Source organism: Crocodylus siamensis, chromosome 6 (assembly GCF_052110815.1).
Source record: "Crocodylus siamensis isolate JL-2025a chromosome 6, ASM5211081v1, whole genome shotgun sequence".
Taxonomy (NCBI): domain Eukaryota; kingdom Metazoa; phylum Chordata; order Crocodylia; family Crocodylidae; genus Crocodylus; species Crocodylus siamensis.
The window spans coordinates 83772215-83797085 of record NC_143400.1 but is presented as its reverse complement, the minus strand read 5'-3'; the positions used below and the strand labels follow the sequence as shown (position 1 = coordinate 83797085).

The window sequence follows — 24871 nt, the reverse complement described above, 5'->3', positions numbered from 1 at the left end:
AACACGCTACTATGATACAAGACTAATAACTCATACAATTTTTATATTTATAGTCATGAAATATCATGGATCATATCAGTAATGCAAATAGTCTTTCCTGTATGTACCCCAGATTGACTATTGTTGTTTGGGTCAATATATTTATTTTATTTTGCCAAGATTAACCATAATCTCTCTCTACAATAAAATTAATATAATAACCAGAATAGGTAATGATGTCATTATCAAGTACACGTACAAATTAAAAAATTATACAAAACAGTGCTAAAAGCAGCTGCTTGTAAGTGTGATTTCAGCCATGATTATGTGCATATGCACACACGTAGGTAGGGGTCTACTTAACCCATGGCAAGACAAGACAATTTTCACAGCCTGGTCAAAACAGGAAGTGCCAATTCTGCACGCATTTCCTGGCAATCACACCCCACGCTGCCAATTGGCGGAGGGGTTTTGGCAGCACATTTAACTTCTTAAAAGATGGTGCGGAAACATTTTCACTTCACTGACAGGTTGCCTTCATTTAGTCTACATCACTAGCATATAGTAACAAGATTTATGGCTGCAGTGATTGCCGTGTTGTCTCTGCACTGCAGTAAGCACTGGCACATTCTAAAACAGCGTCTTATACGAATAATATGCTGGGTTTTTTAGATTGCTTTTGTGGGGAATCATGGCCAACGCAATATTTCTTGGCAATCACAGAGAATGTTTTTCTGAAACTGCACATTAAAGTAGACCCCCTACACACAGAATTCAGATACATACACAGTATGTTAACAATGTCGTTTACATTGGTTTTATAGAGATGTAACTTATGCACATCTGGAGCACAAAGACAACCAGCTGGCTGGGTTGCTATTAATATTAGAGCTTTCCCCACTAGTTGGTAGGGAAGCCAGGAGCAGCCTATCCACAGTGAGTAATTTTTAATGCCAGATCAGAAGAACTAGAGCAGCAGACAGGCAACCTGTACACCAATGTCATTTATGTCAATATAGTTACTCCCGAGTGGCAGTTTTGCCCCAGACTAGAGTGACTCATGCTGGAGCAGGACATACGCTGCACACAAAGCCAAATTACACTGGCATGACTATATCACAAGTCCACAATCTAAATATTTTGAAGATAAAAGCAATGCATTTAACTTCATAAAAAGTATTATAAAATGGGAAAAAAACCACATAAAATACCCCAAAATTAAGAAATCTGTACTTGGATCTCAAACTTGCTGGATTAATAAAAGGGTTTGTAATGTATATATTCACCTACTGTTCCAAGGAAAATTACTCTCACAATACAATAGCAACCAGATCTGTTGTATCTGGGTGGTTCACAAACTGTTTAATTTGCAGGGGTTGTCAAATTAAGAGCCAGCTACTCAGCTGTTTGCTGCCACTTTTACTTCAAAGGGCCCCACTTTTTGGTCAGCTAGAGTTCATTCAACAGTCCTGTGCAGCAGTTTGCTGCAGCTCTGTATAACCCCAGGTATTTCACAAACCCTCAACTTTGCAGGTATCCAGGCTCTTTGCAATCTATTACAGTTCAAGCTATCTTCTTACAGTTACATACTAGGAGGATATATAACTTCTTAGTATGTAAGAAGTTCAACTTCATCTTTATTTCAAGCATCTCAATTTCAATAGAAAATACTGGTAATGTATATCCCTAATTAATCTGGCGACCACGCACATAGGTACAGATCCTATTCAGACTTGATATGCTCTATTTATACTACTGGATTACTGAATGCTGAACACACTCTGAAGCATCTGATGACCAATTACATAAACAACGGATTTCTTTTGCCTACTGGGTTACAGGTTCTTCTCTGAGATTTTTTGTCACTTCTTTGGTAATGACATTGACAACTATTTTAATTGAGATATTATATCCAGAAGGGGGATCTGAGTGGGTCAGAATATTTTGACAAACATCCATATAAACCCTCATTTTCTAAATGGCTGTAGACAGTAATGGCACACCTTTGTTAACCATTTTTCCCATGCTTTAAGAGTGTTCCATGCACAAGGGGGTAACATGGACTATGGTAAAAGACATTTTTGTGTGCAGTTGACAACGAACCAGAAGCAATGTAAAGATGATCATTATTGGCTTAAATGGGGGGTGTTCAATAATCTCCAGCCTGCAGACCAGATCCAACCTGCAGAACCACAGCATCCACCCACAGGGCTTCCCACAATTCACAACATTTGGCAACTAATGATACCACCCGTCCCGACTGCCAAATACCAAAGGGCAGTAGGCAGTGAGGGCCAAGTGCTGTCCACACCTCACCACATGACCTGGTTGGGCCCACCAGCTGGATCTGGCCCATGGAAGGACCAGGTACCACCTATCTGGCCCACAGGGCAAAAACAGTGGGCACCACTGGCCTAAACTGTCACCCTGGATCTCCAAACCAATATAGCTTAATTAAAAGGATTTTCAGGCTCTTTAAGACGTCTCCAGTTGGGTACCCAAATACCCCTTTACCCAAGTCACATTTTAGAATCAGTTCAGCCTAATCTTAAACATCTCACAAAGGAAAGAGGAAAAGAAAGAGAAGCCTCCTGATTTCTTTGACGTATTAATTTTAATACAAGATCTATAATCTCTCTCTCTCAGGTGCAGCCAGCCCAAAAACAAAACACAATTCTACTGCAACATCCATACCCTCTAGAGATTCTTTACATTAATTCAATTCAGAGATATAAGAAGATTGGCATTTATTGTATGCCACTGTGTCTATCTGCATAAGGCAGGATATAAAACTAAATCTAAATGCTGTATTTACTTGAAACAAAGATGCATCTTTTTCCCTCTACTCCACATAGAAGGAAAAGCCCCTTATTTTGAATTTGAATGCAAAGAGGGGTAGCAGGTAGCTTTTGTGGCTGCAGCTGTTACACTGAGCTCAGTTGCTGCCTTGCCTCCTCCCACCCCAACATTTTCCACTGCCTTTTCTCCAAGCCATCTCTGTCCTGGGTCCTCCCTCAGTTGCAGCTCCAGCCCCTGCCTAGCCATGTATCTATCAAGGCAGTGGTGGCAGCTCTGGCCCTGGCTCTGGCTAGGTCTTGGGGCCAGAGTTGCTGCCATTGCAACAGCTGATGCAAACCCAGGTGGGGGCTGGAGCTACAATGTGCTCCATGCCAGAGCAGGGCTGGAGCCAGAACTGTGACTAGAAGTAAAACAGCAGCAGGGACAGAGTGGAGGCCAGAGGGGAGCAGGGCAGGCACTGCAGCAGGTGAGCGCAGGTATGGTGGGGTGGGACACACACACACAATGTTGGGGGGATGGAGGAGCAAGGTGCAAGGACTGCAGGCACTACAAGGGGACAGGTTCCAAGGGATGCAGGCACCAGCAGGGGACAAGTGATGGGGGCAGTCAAGGGGTGAGGGTCAGGCTGCTGGACATCCCTGCTGTGTACTCCCCTGCCACTGCTTTCCCCACTGAAGTGGTGGGAGGTGGACAAATTCATAACAATCCTCCAATAATTATATTATGTCCATGGAAAATTACAAGTCATTTATAAATTTACTGTATATAGAACCTAATTCCTATAGGGTCATCTTAAATTCAAAGTCATCTTGGATTCAGGTAAATACAGTGCTATCACTTATAACAATTCAATTCAGGTTTTCCTCAGATGTTTGAGAACTAATATGGTGGCAAATTTTTCATCCTCTGAGCTATATTCCTTTGTACCTAGTTCCTTTACAGAATTTTTACATTATTAGAAATGGACTTAGAAGTATATTAGGACAACTTCTGCAGATCCCAAAGGGTTTTCAACTCAGCTTGAACGGTAATTCAATATTAATTTTTTTTAGTTATGGTATCCACTTTCATATTTTTTCCTCTCTTTTTAAAGGGAATGCATCTTTACCATAGAATAAAATGGCTTGCTAGTAGCCTGGTGTCCTGATTCTATGATGCTCTGAAGTGGTGGTTGCTGTCATAGGGAGTGTCATCTGAATGCATGGTAGGGAAGATATTACAAAAGGAAATGTTGCCAGTAAGAGATCATTGCTTTTACCAACTGTTACAAATGAGTACCAACTGCATATAAAAACTGCATTTAAAATGTACACCGAGTAGTTTTCCCATCACTTTGGCCATTTAGTAGGCTCAAAGAGCTAACATTTTAGTAAGGTATATCCCTTGTGCCCCAGTGATGCTTAAATGTTTGGGAAGGATCACTTAAAGTCCCAAGTGAACTAGCTGATCTTTGAACTATGAAACCCAATATAATAGAAACTAAAAGACAAATGAGAGAATTAATAAGCAGATAGTGAAGCCATCTAGTGGAAAGCAGTAATAATATTTCTTTGCCTTCTGGTTAGAGGATCTCTCCAATTTTCCCTGCAATTAATTATCTTAGATTTGGGTCCAGATTATAGCTGTAGTCCATCCCTCCCAAAACTCCTTGGATGAGAACAAGGAAGGCTTACTGAACTTTTGTGGAAATTAACAGCCAGCTTGCTCAAAAAGCATTCTAGGCAGTGAAGTCACTTTTCTTCCAACTTGTATACACTGTTGCGGTTTTGGATTATCTTCAATAAAAAGGCCCTATGACATCTGGGGAAATACATCTATTCGTAAACTGTCATGGTGAGATAAAATACAGAAACCACCAAGACAGTGAATTAGCAAAAGGTGACAATCATAGAAGCTGAGTATCTACTTAGGTGGTAAGAGTTTTTCATTTGTTGTAAAGTGTTCTGAGACTGGGAGGAGGCTGCCTGGTGCCGGGCCGGGTCAAGCCCCCGCCCAGGCCCCTACTTGGCCCAGCCCTCCAGGGAGAGAGATGAGAAGGAGAGGGTACTCACCAGTCCCCCTCCTGTAGGGCAGGGCCCCCCAAATCCCGGGCAGGGCCCCCCTGGCCTGAGAAACCAGGAGGCCGGACACTTTTGGTGGTTCGCACCGGTGGGGGGGCCGGGTGCCACCCATTCAAAACTTCTAGGAAACACCCGCGGAGATTTTCAGGGACACGTTTTTTGGACCTCAAATGCCGCTGCCTGGTGCCGGGCCGGGTCAAGCCCCCACCCAGGCCCCTACTTGGCCCCCAGCCCCCCTGGGAGAGAGAAGAGAAGGAGGGGGTACTCACCAGTCCCCCTCCTGTAGGGCAGGGCCCCCAAATCCCGGGCAGGGCCCCCCTGGCCTGAGAAACCAGCATCCCCCGACAGCAGGCCCACTGCGCATGCGCGTAGTTTAAAAGGGCCTGCCAAACAGGGGGAAAAAAAAACACACTCAGGTAGGCTCCGGAGCGGTGAGAGACACGCGGGTGAAGCCCGCTGCGCCCCCACTCCCCCTGCCGACCCCCAGCACAGCCGGAGGTGAGCGGGCTCATGGTGGGAAGGGGTTAACTCCTCGCTTGCTGGGAGGAGGCCGCTGCCTGGTGCCGGGCCGCCCACTTGGCCCAGGCCCCCAGGGAGCCACGCGACCGGAGCCGCGCGAACAGGCTGCGCAAACAGGTGCTCGAGTTAGTGAGGAGTTCGCAGGGGGGAGGGCACGAGACCCTGCCTGTGACCCCCCAGCCATAGCCAGCCCCAGCCGTAGCCAGCCTACCAGAGGCATGACAAGGATGGGCACGCGCTGCACCCCGAGGGTCCCCTCGGGCTCTGCGGCCCCCCCATTGGGCACCTCAGAGACGGCTGCCCAGACGGAGCTCACGGTTCCGGGCTCCACGCAGACGGAGCCCCTGGCTCTTGGCTGCGGGGGCTGCCTGTCCCTTTTTCAGGCTCTGGGGCCCGGGGGCATGGCCACCTCCCCTTGCGGGGTCTGCTCCCTGCTGGGGTCTCTGGCGCGCCAGCTGGAGGAGCTCCAGGCCACAGTCCAGAGACTGCGTGCCATCAGGGACTCCGAGCAGGAGACTGACTCCTACTGCCAGGCCCTTCTCCCCCGGGAGCCACAGGGGAGAGCTCCATCTCCCTCCGCAACTAAGGAGGACTCTGGGACCTCCCGCTCTGCCCAGTCAGGGGCATGGACCAAGGTGGTCAAGAGCCCTCCCTCGCCGGAGCTTAGCAACAGGTTTTCACCTCTTGCAGCCCCAGCAGAGCCTGCTCAGTTGCCGACTCCCGCAGGCAACCCAGGCTCGACCGCAGCTACTGGCCCCGCTCTCCCCAAGACAAAGCGAAAGGTGTTTGTTGTGGGAGACTCCATCCTGCGGGGCACTGAGGGGGCAATCTGCCACCCCGACCCCTTAGCCCAGGAAGTCTGCTGCTTCCCGGGGGCCCGCATCCGAGACATTGCGGAGAGGATCCCGCAGCTCCTCCGGCCCACAGACCACTACCCCACGCTCCTTATTCACGTGGGCACCAATGACACGGCTCTGAGCACCCCCAGCCAGGTCATGAGGCGCTACAGGGAGTTGGGAGCGGGGCTTAGGGGTCTGGGAGCTCAGGTGGTGTTTTCCTTGATCCTCCCAGTCTCGGGCTATGGGCTGAGGAGGGAGAGGAGGATCCACGCGGTGAACCAAAGACTGCGGCGCTGGTGTCATCGGGAAGGCTTTGGCTTCCATGACCACAGCCCGCTCTTTGGCGAGAGAGGCAGCGAGCTGCTGGGAAGAGATGGCCTCCACCTCTCTCCCCTGGGGAGAAGGCTCTTCTCAGCCAGGCTGGCTGACCTGCTCCACCGGGCTTTAAACTAAGCCTGCTGGGGGATGGGGGGACTACTGCCACTGCTGGCCCGCTGAATGGCCCTTGCAAAGCCAGCAGACCAAGGCACTTAAGGGAGACCACCCCTGCCCCAGCCCTGGCACAATCTGTGGGCAAGGCAAGAGCCCCCAAGGGCACACTTGCCTGCCTGTACACTAATGCCAGGAGCCTGGGCAACAAGCAAGACGAGCTCGTCCTCCTGCTCAGTGCAAAGAATTATGACATCATTGGGATAACGGAGACCTGGTGGGACTCCACCCATGACTGGACCACGGGGATAGAGGGCTATACCCTGTACAGGAGGGATGGTGTTGACAAAAGGGGTGGGGGTGTAGCTCTCTATGTCAAGGAAAGCTACATGTCCCTGCAAGCTGATGTTGGCGACCGGCATGGAAAGCTAGAGACCCTCTGGGTAAAAATTCGTGGGGAATATGGCACAGGGGACACAACAGTGGGAGTCTACTACAGACCTCCCACTCAAAGTCCTGAGCTTGACCAGGAGTTCGCCCGGGAACTGACTGAGGCCGCTTGCTCCAGGACCTTGGTTGTCATGGGTGACTTCAATTACCCGGACATCTCCTGGGAAGATCACTTAGCAAAATCCGAGCGGTCGCAAAGCTTTCTCTCGTGCATGGATGACCTCTACCTAACTTGAGAAGTCTATGGGCCAACGAGACGCAAAGCGCTGCTCGACCTGGTACTGGCTACAGGGGACGACCTAATCGGCGACCTAGTTATCGATGGGAAGCTGGGTGACAGCGACCACGAGCTGATCACCTTCACCATCCGCCGTAAAGCTGGCAAGTCAGTCAGCAACACAGAAGTCCTTGACTTCAGAAAAGCCGACTTTGACAAGCTCAAGAGGCTAGTCGGTCAGGCCCTCGGGGACCATGACCCCAGGGAGTTGAGAGTTCAAGAAGAGTGGTTGCTCCTCAAGGAAGCGATCCTCAGTGCACAAGCTAAATCTATTCCAACACGGAGGAAAGGCAGCAAGAAGGCACAGCAGCCCCCCTGGCTCTCCAGAGACCTAGCGGACCTCCTGTGGCTTAAAAGGAAAGCCTACAAAGGATGGAGGATGGGATTCACCTCCAAGGAGGATTACTCCGTGCTGGTCCGGTCCTGCAGGGAGCAAACCAGGAAAGCCAAGGTTGCAACTGAACTCCAACTAGCTTCAGGCATCAAGGACAACAAAAAGTCCTTTTTCAGATATGTGGGGAGCCAGAGGAAAAGCAAGGGCAACGTTGGACCCCTGCTAAACCAGATGGGGCAACTGACAACTGACGCCCAGGAAAAAGCCAACCTATTAAATAGGTACTTTGCGTCAGTCTTTCATCAGTCACATGGGATGCCCATGCCTGCTATGGGACAGGGAAATCTGGGTGAGGGGAATCCCCTACCCTCCATCAATGCTGACCTCGTGAAGGAACACCTTGAGAAGCTGGATACCTTCAAGTCAGCCGGCCCTGACAATCTGCACCCCAGGGTACTCAAGGAGCTGGTGAGCGTCATAGCCCAGCCCCTGGCATGGATCTTTGAAAACTCCTGGCGCTCTGGTGTAGTGCCCGAAGACTGGAAGAAGGCCAATGTGGTGCCGATCTTAAGAAAGGGAGGAGAGTGGATCCGGCTAACTACAGGCCCATTAGCCTGACTTCTATCCTGGGGAAGATCTTAGAAAAGTTTATTAAGGAGGCCATCCTTGAGGGACTGGCCCAGGCTAACATTCTAAGGGACAGCCAGCACGGGTTTGTTGTGGGTAGGTCTTGTTTGACCAATCTCATTTCCTTCTATGACCAGGTGACCTATCACCTGGACAAGGGAGAAGAGATTGATGTCATGTATCTTGACTTCAAAAAAGCTTTTGATCTGGTATCCCATGATCACCTCTTGGCCAAACTGCCCTGTTGTGGCCTTGGCTCCACCACGATCCGCTGGCTGGGAAATTGGCTCCGTGGTCGGACCCAGAGGGTTGTGATTGATGGCAGTCAATCATCATGGTGCCCTGTAACCAGTGGGGTCCCTCAAGGCTCTGTCCTGGGACACATACTGTTCAACATCTTCATTAATGATGTGGACATTGGAGTTAGGAGTGGACTGGCCAAGTTCGCCGATGACACCAAACTTTGGGGCAAAGCATCCACGCCAGAAGATAGGCAGGTGATCCAGGCTGACCTGGACAAGCTCAGCAAATGGGCAGACGAGAACCTCATGGTGTTTAACACCGAAAAATGCAAGGTTCTCCACCTTGGGAGAAAAAACCTGCAGCACCCTTACAGGCTCGGCAGTGCTATGTTGGTTAGCACGACAGAAGAGACTTGGGGGTCATCATTGACCACAAGATGAACATGAGCCTGCAATGCGATGCTGCGGCTAATAAAGTGACCAAAACGCTGGCTTGCATCCATAGATGCTTCTCGAGCAAATCCCGGGACGTCATTCTCCCCTTGTACTCGGCCTTGGTGAGGCCGCAGCTGGAGTACTGCGTCCAGTTTTGGGCTCCACAATTCAAAAAGGATGTGGAGAAGCTTGAGAGAGTCCAGAGGAGAGCCACGTGCATGATCAGAGGTCAGGAAAACAGATCTTATGATGACAGGCTGAGAGACATGGGACTCTTTAGCCTGGAAAAGCATAGGCTCAGGGGTGATCTGATGGCCACCTATAAGTTTATCAGGGGTGACCACCAGGATCTGGGGGAACATTTGTTCACCAGAGCGCCCCAAGGGATGACGAGGTCCAACGGTCACAAACTCCTGCAAGACCGTTTCAGGCTGGACATAAGGAAGAATTTCTTTATTGTCCGAGCCCCCAAGGTCTGGAACAGTCTGCCATCGGAGGTAGTTCAAGCACCTACGTTGAACACCTTCAAGAGTAAATTGGATGCTTATCTTGCTGGGATCCTATGACCCCAGCTGACTTCCTGCCCTTTGGGCAGGGGGCTGGACTCGATGATCTCCCGAGGTCCCTTCCAGCCCTAATGTCTATGAAATCTATGATTTTATAGATACTGTTCTATAAGAATTCTACTGGCATTTTTCTATTAGTACTCATAAGAATTTAAACAATCGATCCTATAAACAACAGGATCCCAGCAAGATAAACATCCAATTTTCTCTTTGAATGCCTTTAAGAGAAAATTGGATATTTATCTTGCTGGGATCCTATGGCCCCAACTGACTTCCTGCCCCTGAGGCAGGGGGGCTGGACTCAATCTTCCGAGGTCCCTTCCAGCCCTAATGCCTATGAAATCTATGATCGATCAATCAATCTGAAATTATGGAAAACTGCTATACCTTTTAGCCCACCAGCCTCAAAGACAAGACTGGGGCAAACTTTAAATAAATAATTAGACAATACCTATGAGCTGAAGAGCCAGGATTGTGTCCTTTTGCTCCAATAGGATTTTTGATCGTCTGTTCCTACAGAATGTGGCCTGACCTGTTATCATGATGCATTCTAACATCAGGGAATTATAAATACAGCAAAGAATATTGCCAGCCTGACCAAAGAGTGGCCAGAAGAGATTTATCTTGTTCTTAGAAATACAATGAGACTACCATTGTTTAGATTACAAGTGCAAATTTCTACACATTAAACAAATGGTTCCATTTTTTTTTTAAATTCACATTCCAGCTTTTTAAAAAAAATAAATTACCATTATTGCTGTATGGAGAATTTCACAGAGACCTCTCCAAAGACAAGAACCATTTAACCACTAAAAAAAGTTGCAGAAGGATGAAGAGTTTCTGTAACTTATACCTCATCTCAATTTCAGTCAAGGGACAAATAAGCTGAGGATAGACAAGTGAACTGGAGGTGGTATGGTAATACTCTATAAAAGTTTAAAGCTTGGTTAGTGACAGCCTGTACTCTTAACTTTCCTCAGCACGAGTTTCATCAGTCAAGCGGACAAGATGCTATTTGTGGTAGACAAGAAACTGTTAGACTTTAAATGTTTATTTCTCACCTGTGCTGCATATTCAGCCTCCTTGTCTTTTTCTAGATTTGAGTCACAGGTACATTTTTGCTTCATCACCTGTTCCAATTTCTTCTCCAAGTCCCTCTGCTCAACATAAAATTCTTCCATTCTTTGAGCATGTTCAGTCTGCAAAGATTCAAGTTCTTTCTGTAAATTCTGCTGTTCTTCAGTTAATTCCTTCATAGCTTTAGAATTACTTAACATTTCCACTTCCTGTCAAGAAAAGATGAGGGTTATACAAAGAATGATTCTAAAGCCAAAAATCAAAATGATTGTTTCTATCAATTTAAAATGTGTTATCACAAAATACTTAGGAGACAAACAGAATGTACATACTGATGGTGTGTGAGTAGCAGCCTTGAATTCTGTAGTAATTATGTGATATAAAAAAGTAGCATTTTCAAGTACCCAGAACTTCCAGAAACCAGCTCACAGGTCCCAAAAGTGAACCTAAGAGAGTAGTGGTATCATTTTATAAATCAATTAATTTACAAAGAACATTACATTTGTTCTTTCTGTGAGTTAAAAGTGCTAAGTTATTACACCATCAGGGTGTGAGATAATGAGCTGGAGCCGAGTGAAATGGCCTGGGATATGACAGTTCAGTCAATTTTGAGGAAGGAGAGGAAAAGGGGGGAAAAGGCTACCAAATTTTCCTCCAGAGTATTAATATTTTTAAACGTTAAGCTAAAAGCTAAGTTGAGTCAAATGTAACCAATTTACTACTTCCAAGTCAAAAGAATAGTTTGAAACAACAGCTCTGGGAAGTCTGAACTGCCCCATTTATCAAAATAGCATTGATCCTAAAATATATGAATGTTAATATTTAAAATATAAATTAAGTGAGACTACTGTCAATTGACACATGCAAGAAACAAAAATGACAATGAAGCAGCTAATACAAGTACATGCAGATCATACAATAGTAGCGTTATGAAAATCTGAACGAAAAATGTTTTGCTGATTCAAATGGGCAAAGCTTAGTCTGTGAGCATAGCTTTACTATTACTAGGCTTTTGTTTTCCTCCAATTCAACCCCCATGCTACAGATCATCAGTAGAGTAAATCTATGTACGATACCTCCATAGACAGAGCTGTCTTTTAAAACAGCTGTGGGAAGTTACAGAGTTCTCTTCTGTGACAAATAAGAAAAAGTATCTGTGGTTTAAGTTTTTTTCTTGACATAGTTCAGCAAAGAAAACTAGGAATGAGGTGATATTCAAGAAAAATCTATTTCTTCTGCAAATGGAAAACCCTGCTTGTTGAACAAACAGAAACTGACAGAATATTTATTTTAAAAGTTAATGTAAAAGAGAATTTCTTGTAAAAGGGGGATATGCGAGATATTATCATAACAAGCAGTCAAAACTACACTCCAAATGATCAAAAGTAATTTGTAAATTTAAAACAAAGAAACAAAAAGGAAGGTAATATAAGTACTTTCATGAAAGTTTATTTTTTCTTTAATAAATATGTATCATCTTTCATCCACGGATATCAAAGCATTTGCAAAGGTGGATAAGTATCGTTCTCCATTTTATAGAACTGAAAAACGAAATGCAGAAAATGGCTTGCCCAAACTCATGGTAAGAAAATGAAAGAGCTGAGAAAAAAAATGCAAGCTTTTTGATGCCCTATCCTTATCTCCATAACAAGCTTAGAGTTTATACATGCTGCTGTTCATCATAAAAACAACAAGCAGTTACCTGTTTGTGGAACAAGAGGGAAAGAATGGAGTGAAATTATCTTGTGAAGCACAGAACCAGAGTCAAAACTTCAAGATCCACAATTTGCTATTTACTTTATATCAACGAGAGGACTATGGGCCCGTCTCCACAATGATGGTAGGAGGTCCTAGCACCCAGAGCCTCTACCCTGCCCCATCCATCCATATCCATGACCTACTGCAAACCAGAAGTTTGCTGGTGAAGCCATTCCAAGCCTGTCCACAGTAGCCACCCAAGAATGTCAAAAACTGAGGGCTAAATAGTGTGTTAAGAAGCAAGAGGCCAGAGCAGCTTTGCTGGTGTACTTATGGGTTTGGAGCACATGTGGATGAGGCACAGGCAGGTCTCTCAGTGGTAGAATTTGTCACTGTCACAGTGTAGACAAGGCCCAGAAGGAAGTACCCACAGAGAAGATACCTGCTACTAATGAATTATTTTAATCTAGCAGGCAAAAGGCATCACAAGAGCCAACACCTGGAAGTTCAAGGTAGAAAAATTCAAATAGGACATAAGGTTTCTTTTATGTTAAAATAATAATTGAACCAAGAGATATGGACAATTTTTCATAACTGGAAGACTTTAGATAAAGATTTGATGTCTTTCTAAAAACTAAACTACAATTGAGTCATAATTGTCTGTGCTTGAGACATGAATTTTTGTGTGAAATTCAATGGTCTGGATTACACAGATCAGAGTAAATGATCAAACTAGTTTCTTGTCATCCTAAAATCTGTGCATGTATGTGGATGTAGAAAAAAGATATAGGGAGTGGTCTTAATGGTGTTACTTAGCCCAGATCTTACAATTTGCAAGTGGATTGGCTCACACAAGTTGAAGACTGAGACCTTCAATGTGTTCCTTAAAATGTAATAGTGCTAGTATTTATCAATTCAGAGAAAAGATTACCACGGTGGCAATAGCTTGCAAAAAGAACTATGAACCAATTGTAATGTGCTTTCTACTTTATCACAGGGCTAAAGAGGGACTTATGTAGTGCAAAGGTCATCGGGTTTATGTAAAACCAAACTTTCAGTATGCACACACACACACACACGCTTAAACATCAAGGCGAATTACACGATCACATAAATCACCAAATTACAGACAGCCTGCCCAAACGCAAGGCACTACATAAGGCCTTACTGGTGTAAACGTCAATGTCACTCTCAGTTTTTCATGCACATAAAGCTAACAATAACATTTGGTATGTGAATGTAATGTATTTCCCTAAAGACTGCTTCAATACAATTTTAGCAAGACTCCAAGTTAGTAAGACAGTAAGTACTCTTTGTGTAATACCAGCATTGTTTCTTTCTAGTTAGCAATCAAACAAACCTGCAACAAAAAGAAAAATAAGTACTTTTTTTGAACTACATTAAAATAATGTTGATCTGGATATGACATTTCACTAGTGCTGAATTAAATATAAGCTGTTAATGAATATAACATTGTTATATTGTTTTAAAAGTAAATAACAAGTTGCAGCATATGCAAAAGGAAGAGCTTCTATTTGTCAGTGTGCAGGATTGAGAGAAGACAAAGTTTGCTGACCAAACTTTTTCATCAAATTTTCCAATAAAAATTATGCTCTGATAAATTTGTATGTTATTCCAAACTGAGCTGTAGAAGCATTTGTTGGCTGAACTGGTTTACTATAGAATAAATTAGGCCAGTGCTAGTGACACAAAACATTAAATTTAGGAAGGAAGTTCCTATTCTGGTAATGTTAAACATGGCAAGGAAGTCTTAGAATCCCAGGCACCTGATAGAATAAACCCCATAATTTGAATGGAGTAAGTAATATTTTAATTACTGAAGTCAGATACTGGTCAAGTATTTAATTACTCTACCTATAAATTAAACACCATATATGGCAAGTCCGTCTTAAAGATGATTTTTGGTCGTCACACTTAAAAAAAATAAATAAAAATATGCAATACAAATAGAAAGAAAAATGCATACGCATAAAATGAGGCATTAGAAGAAGAAGCACTGTTCATCTCCCTGGGGGTAATCTTAGCATTCAACCTATGGCAAAATCTAACACTTGGCAACTAAGTTGAAAAATCTATTTAGTTTACAACAGAAATCCTAACTTAACATAAACTAAAAGTACAAACAAATATGTTATACCAAGATCCCTATTTTCTTAGCATCACTTGTACTTTATTTGCAAGAAAAGTACTAATTCTAGGCCCAATGAGCTAACACGAACAAAGACAGTGTTCTGGTGACAAAAATGAAACTCATTTAGATTGGCACTGTACCATTTGAAGCTGCTGCTTCTTTTGCAATATAATATTCAGTTTTTCTTGCTGCTTAATATAGGTTCTCATTACTTCCTCCATGATTCTTCCCTTGTCATCTTCACAACTGATGTCCTTGAGAGCTGGGGAGAAGGTTGGTGTGTTACTACCTATTTCAACACGGTTAGATGCAGCAGTTGCTTTGGATGAGACATATTCAGATTTTCCACTTCTTGTTGAATTATTTGACAGTGATGGATCTTTGAGAGAGAAAAAGATGACAAAATCATAATGGAAACTTGTTTATATAAATCCCAGACTGACTATAATTTCGAAACAAACTAGAAACCTAACAATTTATTAAAAAGAATATAGAAACATGAAAAATCATTAGAAAACTAGTTTGACTCTGAACTTTTTCTAAAATAGACATTCTTATACAAAAACCAAAAGAGCCCAAAATAAATTTCAAATTTTCTACTCACCAAAATGTTTATGTTGTTCTGTGCTAGTTTTTAAGTCTATTTTTTCCTGCTCTTCAAGTGACAGCTCTGGGTAGGAGGCACCTTTTTTGCGTTTACTACTACTGAGCTGTTTCTCTGACTGTCCAGGTAAGGATTTCATTACTTCTGAACTTCTGCCTGCTGTTTTTGTAGCTTCTTTGCACTGTGACGTAAGGGACACATTTGGTGCAACCACTTTATCACACATGTAAAGGTAGTAACTGAAAGAGTAGAACAGCAAATTAAAAAAAAAACCCTAAGATTTAACAAATATTGACCAACTAAAGTAAATTTTGTTTAACCTGATCTCAAACATAAAATGTTTTCTAAGCTTAAGGAATTGTAAAGAGAAAATAAGTATTCTTTTTCTAAATTCTTTTCATACAGCTGAAGTTACAGTGATCCACTTCATACAAGTAATTATTTAATCTAGACTCCTCAGACCAGCTCTGTGGCAGAGCCCTAATTTTCCAGTCTGAATGCTTTAAAAAGTCATACAAATAGTTTATAAATAAATAAATAAATAAATGATCTAAGGCAGGGGTGGGCAAAATGCGGCCCAGGGGCCAGATGCAGCCCGCCAGGCCATTCTATCCAGCTCGCGTGGCCCCTAAAAAATTTTGAAAATTAATATTTATCTGCCTATCTCGTGGCCCTCAATGGCTTGCCAAAACTCAGTAAGCGGCCCTCCACTCAAAATAATTGCCCACCCCTGATATAAGGGTTCACATTAAATTTGACCACTTTTGAATATTTTTAACTGGGGGTATAAATCTCTAGATTTTTAGGAGACACCCCAGAACTCTGACATTCCTTAAATTAGCAGCAAAACAGCAAGTAAGATCTTAGATAAAACATCCAACATAACAAACCAACTTAAAGGCTCAAAGTCTGTTAGTTAAAAGTATAATTATATAGAAATGATATTTAAGAGTCAGTACTGAATTCTCCTATTATTAAACTTTGGTCAGTACTAATACAAAAACATTTATTTCATTATCAATGCATCAGTCACACAGCAATTATATAACATTTCTCATCTTAAATGGCAACCAAAAGTTTTGAAGAATCCTAATGAATTGGACAGGTAACATTTTCAAAGACAAGTTTTTTATGCCAATCTTAACCATAAGGACAATGACATATGTGTCCAGTTATACTATAATATGAAGGGAAGACACCATAACCATGCCTGTACACTCAGAGTTCCAAGATTGAAACCAACCAATCCCTCTGTTTACATTTAGAACTGGATAGGACACAAAAGGTGCTCATGATTCTGCTGTACCATTGAAGTGACAGATGACCAAATAGGTAGTTGCATGAAATCCATTGGTCTAAACTGATACACTGTGAAGAAGTATTAGAAATATCCTGCTGTGAATCTGCACTGAACACCAATATCCTTTTGCTATAAAACACTGGGGGTTACCATGCTATTGGAGTTGTAGCCATCTGAAAGGACATGCTATACAGTACACTATTTCCATATTATATCCTGTATCATTTATTATATTAACGTATTTTTATGTTAATAAAAATCATTATTTAAAAACTGCAATCAAACTTGTGTAGAAATGCTGTAATAATATTGTTTTTTTCCTTACATAGAGGAAATGGGGAACAGAATGAATGGTTTATTTAAAAAGAAACAAAAACCTGTGCAAGATCACTAAGAAACTACCATTTCAATTAACCTTATTTTTAAAGTCTGTACTCAGCACTGCTAATGTTGCCAAATCTCATAATGCTATCCAAACTTTGTGTTTGTTTTAAGCGCCAGCTCCTAGAATCAAGTTTATACAAGAACCTGTTTTCCCTTTAAATAAATGTGAACTCAGCATACCCCAAAGGCTCAGAAATCAAACAGCAAAGAAGAACTCTTAATTTAAAAAAAGTGTTGACATTTTTAAAGAAAATCTTCTGGGGCTTAACTTTGAATGCTTGGGTTTGGTAATACTGCTGTCATGTGCATTAAAGTGGGAAGAGTTTCCTTAGGAGTTAGAGATGCAAATACAGAGCTCTTGGCAAAAGATCTCAAAGAAATGAGATATGGCAGGCAAGAGTGAAATTACAGAAAGAGAATGGATGCTTACTCTATATTAAATGTAGCTCTTATAAAATGATACAGTCAGTGTAGATCCCACTGAAGGTGCAAATGCAAACAAGACTGAATTTGCTTTATTGTTTGGAGTTGTCTGAGCCCTAAGTCTGCATGTCCTTCTGTGTGAAGACAAAGATACTTCCTTCAGTACCTAAGAATTACATTCATTGACCTGGAGTCAATCATAGCACCAGTCAACTCTACAGTTTGCAATGGAATTAGAGAAGATTTTTTCATATTTAATTATCTCAACCAGCCAAAAGCATAGAGCAAGTATGTTGTAGGACTGTTGTCCACTGTATCTGCCACAGCACGCCTCTGAGCAGCCACATTCACGTAAGACATGAATTCTGTCTCGTCATGCATGCCACTGCCTTTGCTAATCACCTGTGCAGACTTTTGGTATTGTGGAAAGCCTGAAAGACAGTACCTTGTACTGCTAATGCTTTGCCATCCCAGTTAATCTGGCTCAAATATTTCATGAGCCAGGTGGATCACTAAGAAGAACTAGTTATGCTGCACATTAAGACCCATGAATCAAACTTAAGACTGAAGGAAAAAAAAAATGGAGGCAAGCATCATCATCAGAGGCCCACCTAACTCAGGAAGGCAGCCAGATGATTTCATAGCCAGATGGTGGGGCCAGCTGCAAACATTTCAGGGCTTATCATGGGCACCCCCCACTATGATTGGCCAAGGGGCTCTGCCCCCCGCTGCTGATTGGGAGAGAGGGTTGTCTGTCATATAACCCTGACCTTGCCATTGACTGGCTGAGAGGGCTGTCCATCATGTGGCCCCACCCCTTGCTACTGATTGGCAGAGAGGAGCAGGGCCACCCAACAGGCAGCCCTCTCAGCCAATCAGCAGCAAGGGGAAGGGGGAACAGCCATCTTGCTCGCTCACTTGCCCCTGTGCCAGCAGCCTCCTTCCACCCTTCCCTAGGGTGGGCTGTGTGGCCAGGAGGACTGCTGGCTCCTGCTACTTTATTTTTAGTAAGTTTTCGTTTTTCATTATTTGCCCCACCCTGGGTGGTTTTGCAGAAACTGCCCAATTTCATGATTTCTGTGAAATCCACACAATCACAATTTGGGTAGGTCCCTAATCACCATTCTGAATCTGAAATAGTGTATGTACTTGTTCAGTCTCCTCAGGTTCAGGGTAAGACCCCTCTTCTGGATAAGGCAATACTGGAAGCAGAAACTTTATCTCCTCTGCAAGTCCAGCTCCTCTGTGATGTCTAGACATGGCAACAAGGCTACTACAGGCTCTTCTGCAAACAGTCCTTAAAAAAGGATGTGGGAAAAGAGTTAAGGAGTGGTGATGGTAGCCGTGGACATTGTCCAGTGCCTATTAGTTGCCTGTGATAGTAGTCAAGCCTAGTGAAATTGAGGTTCTCAAGGATGTAACAGGATCCACCATGACACTCAGTGCACCTTTTAAAATCTTCAGTCAAGTACTCGCTAAATTTTTGGAGGCAGAAGTGGCTGAAAAAGGGTGTCTTCTAGATATTCATCCTTGTCAAATGTCCCCAGTTCAGATGTGGTTGAATAGCATGGTCATAGCACAGCTTTAAAAACATCTGCACTCTTTTGGATATCATTCCATCTTGCAACGCTTTTGACATGGCTGAGTCTTTCTCCCTCTTCCTGGTTTTCCTTACCTGATAGAACAAGTGCCAGAAGTTTGTCTGGTAATGTGTCCGCAGAAAGAGATTATTCTTTTCCCTAGCATTTCAAGTAGCCTGTTTGTCCTATGTTCATCCAGCTGAACACCTCTTCATTTACAATTCTGGATATCCAGCTGATTTTCAAAATTTTTCTTTGCCAACAAAATCCAAATACTCTGATTTACCTTCCAGGTTTTCTTTTTAGTAGGCAAAGATCAGCTTTTGTAACCATACAGGATGGGTCAACCATATTAAACATTTTAGTAAGGTGGACATTGAAATTTAACTTTTTACAACACAAGAGACATTTGGAAGTTATAGAAAGAATTTTTGCAATAAGTGCCCTTTTTATTTCCGATAATATCAGATGGAAGTTATGATGAAAACTCCCTAAAGCACAAGTCTCTTCACTTGTTGCACCTTTGCCCCTCAAAGTAGAGATATTGCCAAATCTTGTACATTACTGAGTTTGCTTGCCGCCATTGTATTAGTTTCTTAGCATTTATCATTTCATAATTCTTGCTTGTATTGTTCAAGACACTAACAGCTGAACATGCTTTGAAATAAAGTTTTCTGGAGCTCTTGGGTCTGTTTTTCTTCCATATGCACTCAGGTTGTCAGTCCTAGAGGTAAGATTATATCTTCTGCAAATACTGGGGTGGGTATTCCTAGGGCTTTCTGTGAGTTTAAATCTCTAATTACTTTAACACAGCCCTAGAATATTTCAGGAAATGGCATTCTTTGTTATTTTATCACTTAGTCTCCATTTCAGTATATGGAAAAAGTCATAAGGCCTGCCTTATTGTGATAGCTAAAGCCACTGACATGGCACTTAACTTGAACTCATTTGTAGTCACCTCTAATGGTGCTACAGTGACCTCCCATGATTACTTTTAGTTCTTTCCTATTCTGATGCGAGATCCTAGACAGAAAGGGAGTGAGCTCTTGTCAAAGTTATGCAGTTATATTTTTGCAAACAGCAGTTAATATTTCTACAACGCAAAGCTAAAGTATATCAGAAGAGCATGCTTTGTACTTAAAGTGATCCAGGTTTTTTAGACTCTATTTTGTGCTTGTCCTTTGTAGACTTGTGTTTCATCTGTACTACAAATACCACCAGGACCCTAGGTCTTGGTGATCATATAAATATACAAAGCATTTCAGGGGTATCTAGTATCTCTTTTCCACTTGCTTAGATTTGAAGTCAACACCTTTGCTAAAATCTTTTGGCCAGCTCAAGTATACCTTCCATTGATAGGAAGGGCAATCCTGGTTTGAATTCCAGAATATGTAAAAATGCTTGTGGGACTTTTCCTTTATAATTATGATTTTAATATCTTTGCCTCTGTAATTAGGGACATATCCTTTCCAGGAAGTCTTGGCAACCTTAACGTTGAGTATGAGGGGTGGGGTCAGAGCCACAATTTGGCAACAAGGATAATTATTTAGATGGGGACTAAGAATGTTGCCTTTGCACAGGTGTCATCTACTCCCAGATGCAGATATCTGGTGCTGGAGTGGGTGGTCTGACTAACAATTTTACTAAATGGCAGGAGAACCAACAGGGCCAGAGCAGAGCTCAGGTGGTGTTTTCCTCGATCCTCCCAGTCTCGGGCTATGGGCTGAGGAGGGAGAGGAGGATCCACGCGGTGGTGTTATCGGGAAGGCTTTGGCTTCCATGACCACAGCCCACTCTTTGGAGAGAGAGGCAGCGAGCTGCTGGGAAGAGATGGCCTCTACCTCTCTCCTCTGGGGAGGAGGCTCTTCTCAGCCAGGCTGGCTAACCTGCTCCACCGGGCTTTAAACTAAGCCTGCTGGGGGATGGGGGGACTACTGCCCCTGCTGGCCCGCTGAACGGCCCTTGCAAAGCCAGCGGACCAAGGCACTTAAGGGGGCACTTAAGGGAGCTCACCCCTGCCCCAGCCCTGGCACAATCTGTGGGCAAGGCAAGAGCCCCCAAGGGCACACTTGCCTGCCTGTACACTAATGCCAGGAGCCTGGGCAACAAGCAGGACGAGCTCGTCCTCCTGCTCAGTGCAAAGAATTATGACGTCATTGGGATAACGGAGACCTGGTGGGACTCCACCCATGACTGGACCACGGGTATAGAGGGCTATACCCTGTACAGGAAGGATGGTGTTGACAAAAGGGGCGGGGGTGTAGCTCTCGATGTGAAGGAAAGCTACATGTCCCTGCAAGCTGATGTTGGCGACCGGCATGGACAGCTAGAGACCCTCTGGGTAAAAATTCATGGGGAATTCGGCACAGGGGACACAACGGTGGGAGTCTACTACAGACCTCCCACTCAAAGTCCCGAGCTTGACCAGGAGTTCGCCCGGGAACTGACTGAGGCCGCTTGCTCCAGGACCTTGGTTGTCATGGGTGACTTCAATTACCCGGACATCTCCTGGGAAGATCACTCAGCTAAATCTGAGTGGGCGCAAAGCTTTCTCTCGTGCGTGGATGACCTCTACCTGACCCAAGAAGTCTATGGGCCAACGAGAGGCAAAGCGCTGCTTGACCTGGTACTGGCTACGGGGGATGACCTAATCGGCGACCTAGTGATCGATGGGAAGTTGGGTGACAGCGACCACGAGCTGATCACCTTCACCATCCGCCGTAAAGCTGGCAAGTCAGTCAGCAACGCAGAAGTCCTTGACTTCAGAAAAGCCGACTTTGACAAGCTCAAGAGGCTAGTCGGTCAGGCCCTCAGGGACCATGACCCCAGGGAGATGGGAGTTCAAGAAGAGTGGTTGCTTCTCAAGGAAGCGATCCTCAGTGCACAAGCTAAATCTATTCCAACACGGAGGAAAGGTAGCAAGAAGGCATAGCAGCCCCCCCTGGCTCTCCAGAGACCTAGCGGACCTCCTGTGGCTAAAAAGGAAAGCCTACAAAGGATGGAGGACGGGATTCACCTCCAAGGAGGATTACTCCATGCTGGTCCGGTCCTGCAGGGAGCAAACTAGGAAAGCCAAGGCTGCAACTGAACTCCAACTAGCTTCAGGCATCAAGGACAACAAAAAGTCCTTTTTCAGGTACGTGGGGAGCCAGAGGAAAAGCAAGGGCAATGTTGGACCCCTGCTAAACCAGATGGGGCAACTGACAACTGACGCCCAGGAAAAAGCCAACCTATTAAATAGGTACTTTGCGTCAGTCTTTCATCAGTCACACAGGATGCCCATGCCTGCTATGAGACAGGGAAATCTGGGTGAGGGGAATCCCCTACCCTCCATCAATGCTGACCTCGTGAAGGAACACCTTGAGAAGCTGGATACCTTCAAGTCAGCTGGCCCTGACAACCTGCACCCCAGGGTACTCAAGGAGCTGGCGAGCGTCATAGCCCAGCCCCTGGCACGGATCTTTGAAAACTCCTGGCGCTCTGGTGTAGTGCCCGAAGACTGGAAGAAGGCCAATGTGGTGCCGATCTTCAAGAAAGGGAGGAGAGTGGATCCGGCTAACTACAGGCCCATTAGCCTGACTTCTATCCTGGGGAAGATCTTAGAAAAGTTTATTAAGGAGGCCATCCTTGAGGGACTGGCCCAGGCTAACATTCTAAGGGACAGCCAGCACGGGTTTGTTGTGGGTAGGTCTTGTTTGACCAATCTCATTTCCTTCTATGACCAGGTGACCTATCACCTGGACAAGGGAAAAGAGATTGATGTCATGTATCTTGACTTCAAAAAAGCTTTTGATCTGGTATCCCATGATCACCTCTTGGCCAAACTGCCCTGTTGTGGCCTTGGCTCCACCACGATCCGCTGGCTGGGAAATTGGCTCCGTGGTCGGACCCAGAGGGTTGTGATTGATGGCAGTCAATCATCATGGTGCCCTGTAACCAGTGGGGTCCCTCAAGGCTCTGTCCTGGGACACATACTGTTCAACATCTTCATTAATGATGTGGACATTGGAGTTAGGAGTGGACTGGCCAAGTTCGCCAATGACACCAAACTTTGGGGCAAAGCATCCACGCCAGAAGATAGGCGGGTGATCCAGGCTGACCTGGACAAGCTCAGCAAATGGGCAGACGAGAACCTCATGGTGTTTAACACCGAAAAATGCAAGGTTCTCCACCTTGGGAGAAAAAACCTGCAGCACCCTTATAGGCTCGACAGTGCTACGTTGGTTAGCACTACAGAAGAAAAAGACTTGGGGGTCATCATTGACCACAAGATGAACATGAGCCTGCAATGCGATGCTGTGGCTAGTAAAGCGACCAAAATGCTGGCGTGCATCCATAGATGCTTCTCGAGCAAATCCCGGGACGTCATTCTCCCCTTGTACTCGGCCTTGGTGAGGCCGCAGCTGGAGTACTGCGTCCAGTTTTGGGCTCCACAATTCAAAAAGGATGTGGAGAAGCTTGAGAGAGTCCAGAGGAGAGCCACGCGCATGATCAGAGGTCAGGAAAACAGATCTTACGATGATAGGCTGAGAGCCATGGGACTCTTTAGCCTGGAAAAGCGCAGGCTCAGGGGTGATCTGATGGCCACCTATAAGTTTATCAGGGGTGACCACCAGGATCTGGGGGAACGTCTGTTCACCAGAGCTCCCCAAGGGATGACGAGGTCGAACGGTCACAAACTCCTGCAAGACCGTTTCAGGCTGGACATAAGGAAGAATTTCTTTACTGTCCGAGCCCCCAAGGTCTGGAACAGTCTGCCAGCGGAGGTGGTTCAAGCACCTACATTGAACACCTTCAAGAGTAAATTGGATGCTTATCTTGCTGGGATCCTATGACCCCAGCTGACTTCCTGCCCTTTGGGCAGGGGGCTGGACTCGATGATCTCCCGAGGTCCTTTCCAGCCCTAATGTCTATGAAATCTATGAAATCTATGAAATCTAAGAACTGCTGCAAGAATGTTGGCCAGGTTGAGGTTAACATTGACCAGCCCAGTGATAGTCACATCTTCCTTAAGATACAGCCTGGAATCCTTCCTGCAATTGCTCTTTAGTGGTCTGAGAGAGAAATGTCCACCTAAACAATGACAAGAACAAGCCAATTTCCATTTCCTCAAACAAAAGGCTCTAATGTGGTACAATTCCAGTGCCAGGTTGGCTGGTGCCAGTTGTTTCAAAGGCTTCAGAGTGGTCACTGTTTCAAGTTCTGCTGTTCAGCTATAGATCAAATACTTGATAAATTTGACTTACAGCACCTGGTCAGATAAGGCTGACATCACCTCTTCTTTCCCATAGAAATCTGACCAACTTCTGATGTGGAAACTATCAAGGGTTTGGAACACCAAGGTAGTCAGCATCAGAAGGTACTGATACCTATGTTGTTGCTTCTTTTCCCTAGTTCTTGGAGAAGTTACAAGTTACAAGTGTGGTAGAAATGCAGCAGCTCCATCCTTTATGCCCTTGCTTGGGAGCAGAAGGAGATATAGGGCACATGCACAGTCCCAACAGAGGAAGCTATTCAGAACAATCTGATCTCATGTACCTGAGGTACCTAAAGAACAGGGGGATTTACAATGACATATTCAAAGAAAAAATGCTGTTACTCTGGACAATAAAGGAATGAGGCTATACTACACTGAAGAAATATTCTGGGTTCATTAAATCAGGAATCTGCTCAACTGACAATTCGACTGCAGTTGTAAGCACTTTGTAGACATGTCAGCAGAAGGGTTAGGCAGCATCACATTGCTCCCCCATGGAATAAAAATGGTGGGAAGTTTGTACTAGTCATAGTTAACTGAAACTTAATTTTCTTTCGTGTTGTTAATAATGTGCATATAGAATGCTACACACGTGTCAAGTTACAAGATACAGGTCAGTAAGAGGTTAGAATTTATCACCTATGACAAACCATTTCTACAGTGAAAGCAACTCTATGTAATTACACTTAACTTTTATTTCTAATTCACCTGTCTCTACTGAGATATTCTGAGGAACAAAAAGTTACTGAATTCAATTTTTCAACTCAGAACCACCCATTTATTCACAATAAAAGGATGAACTTTACTACGTAGCTCTAAAAAAATCCAGGATTTAATTAT

The 24871-nt window shown here is 44.3% G+C and overlaps 1 protein-coding gene across 4 annotated transcripts in view; it reads right to left on the bottom strand.

Moving 5' to 3' along the window:
• SKIL (SKI like proto-oncogene) overlaps positions 1–24871 on the bottom strand; it is a 41304-nt gene that overhangs the window by 6161 nt on the left and 10272 nt on the right. Inside the window, exons 4-7 of one of the 4 annotated variants that reach the window (XR_016443324.1) lie at positions 15088–15326; positions 14624–14862; positions 10966–11079; positions 10703–10842 (exon numbers count right to left, since the gene is read on the bottom strand). Coding sequence is in view for 3 of the 4 variants with exons in the window: in XM_090055876.1 (XP_089912002.1) it covers positions 10618–10842; positions 14624–14862; positions 15088–15326 (703 nt within the window). In the remaining variant the exon portion in view is untranslated. The other 3 variants (XM_090055877.1, XM_090055876.1, XM_090055878.1) reach the window with 3 other exon arrangements.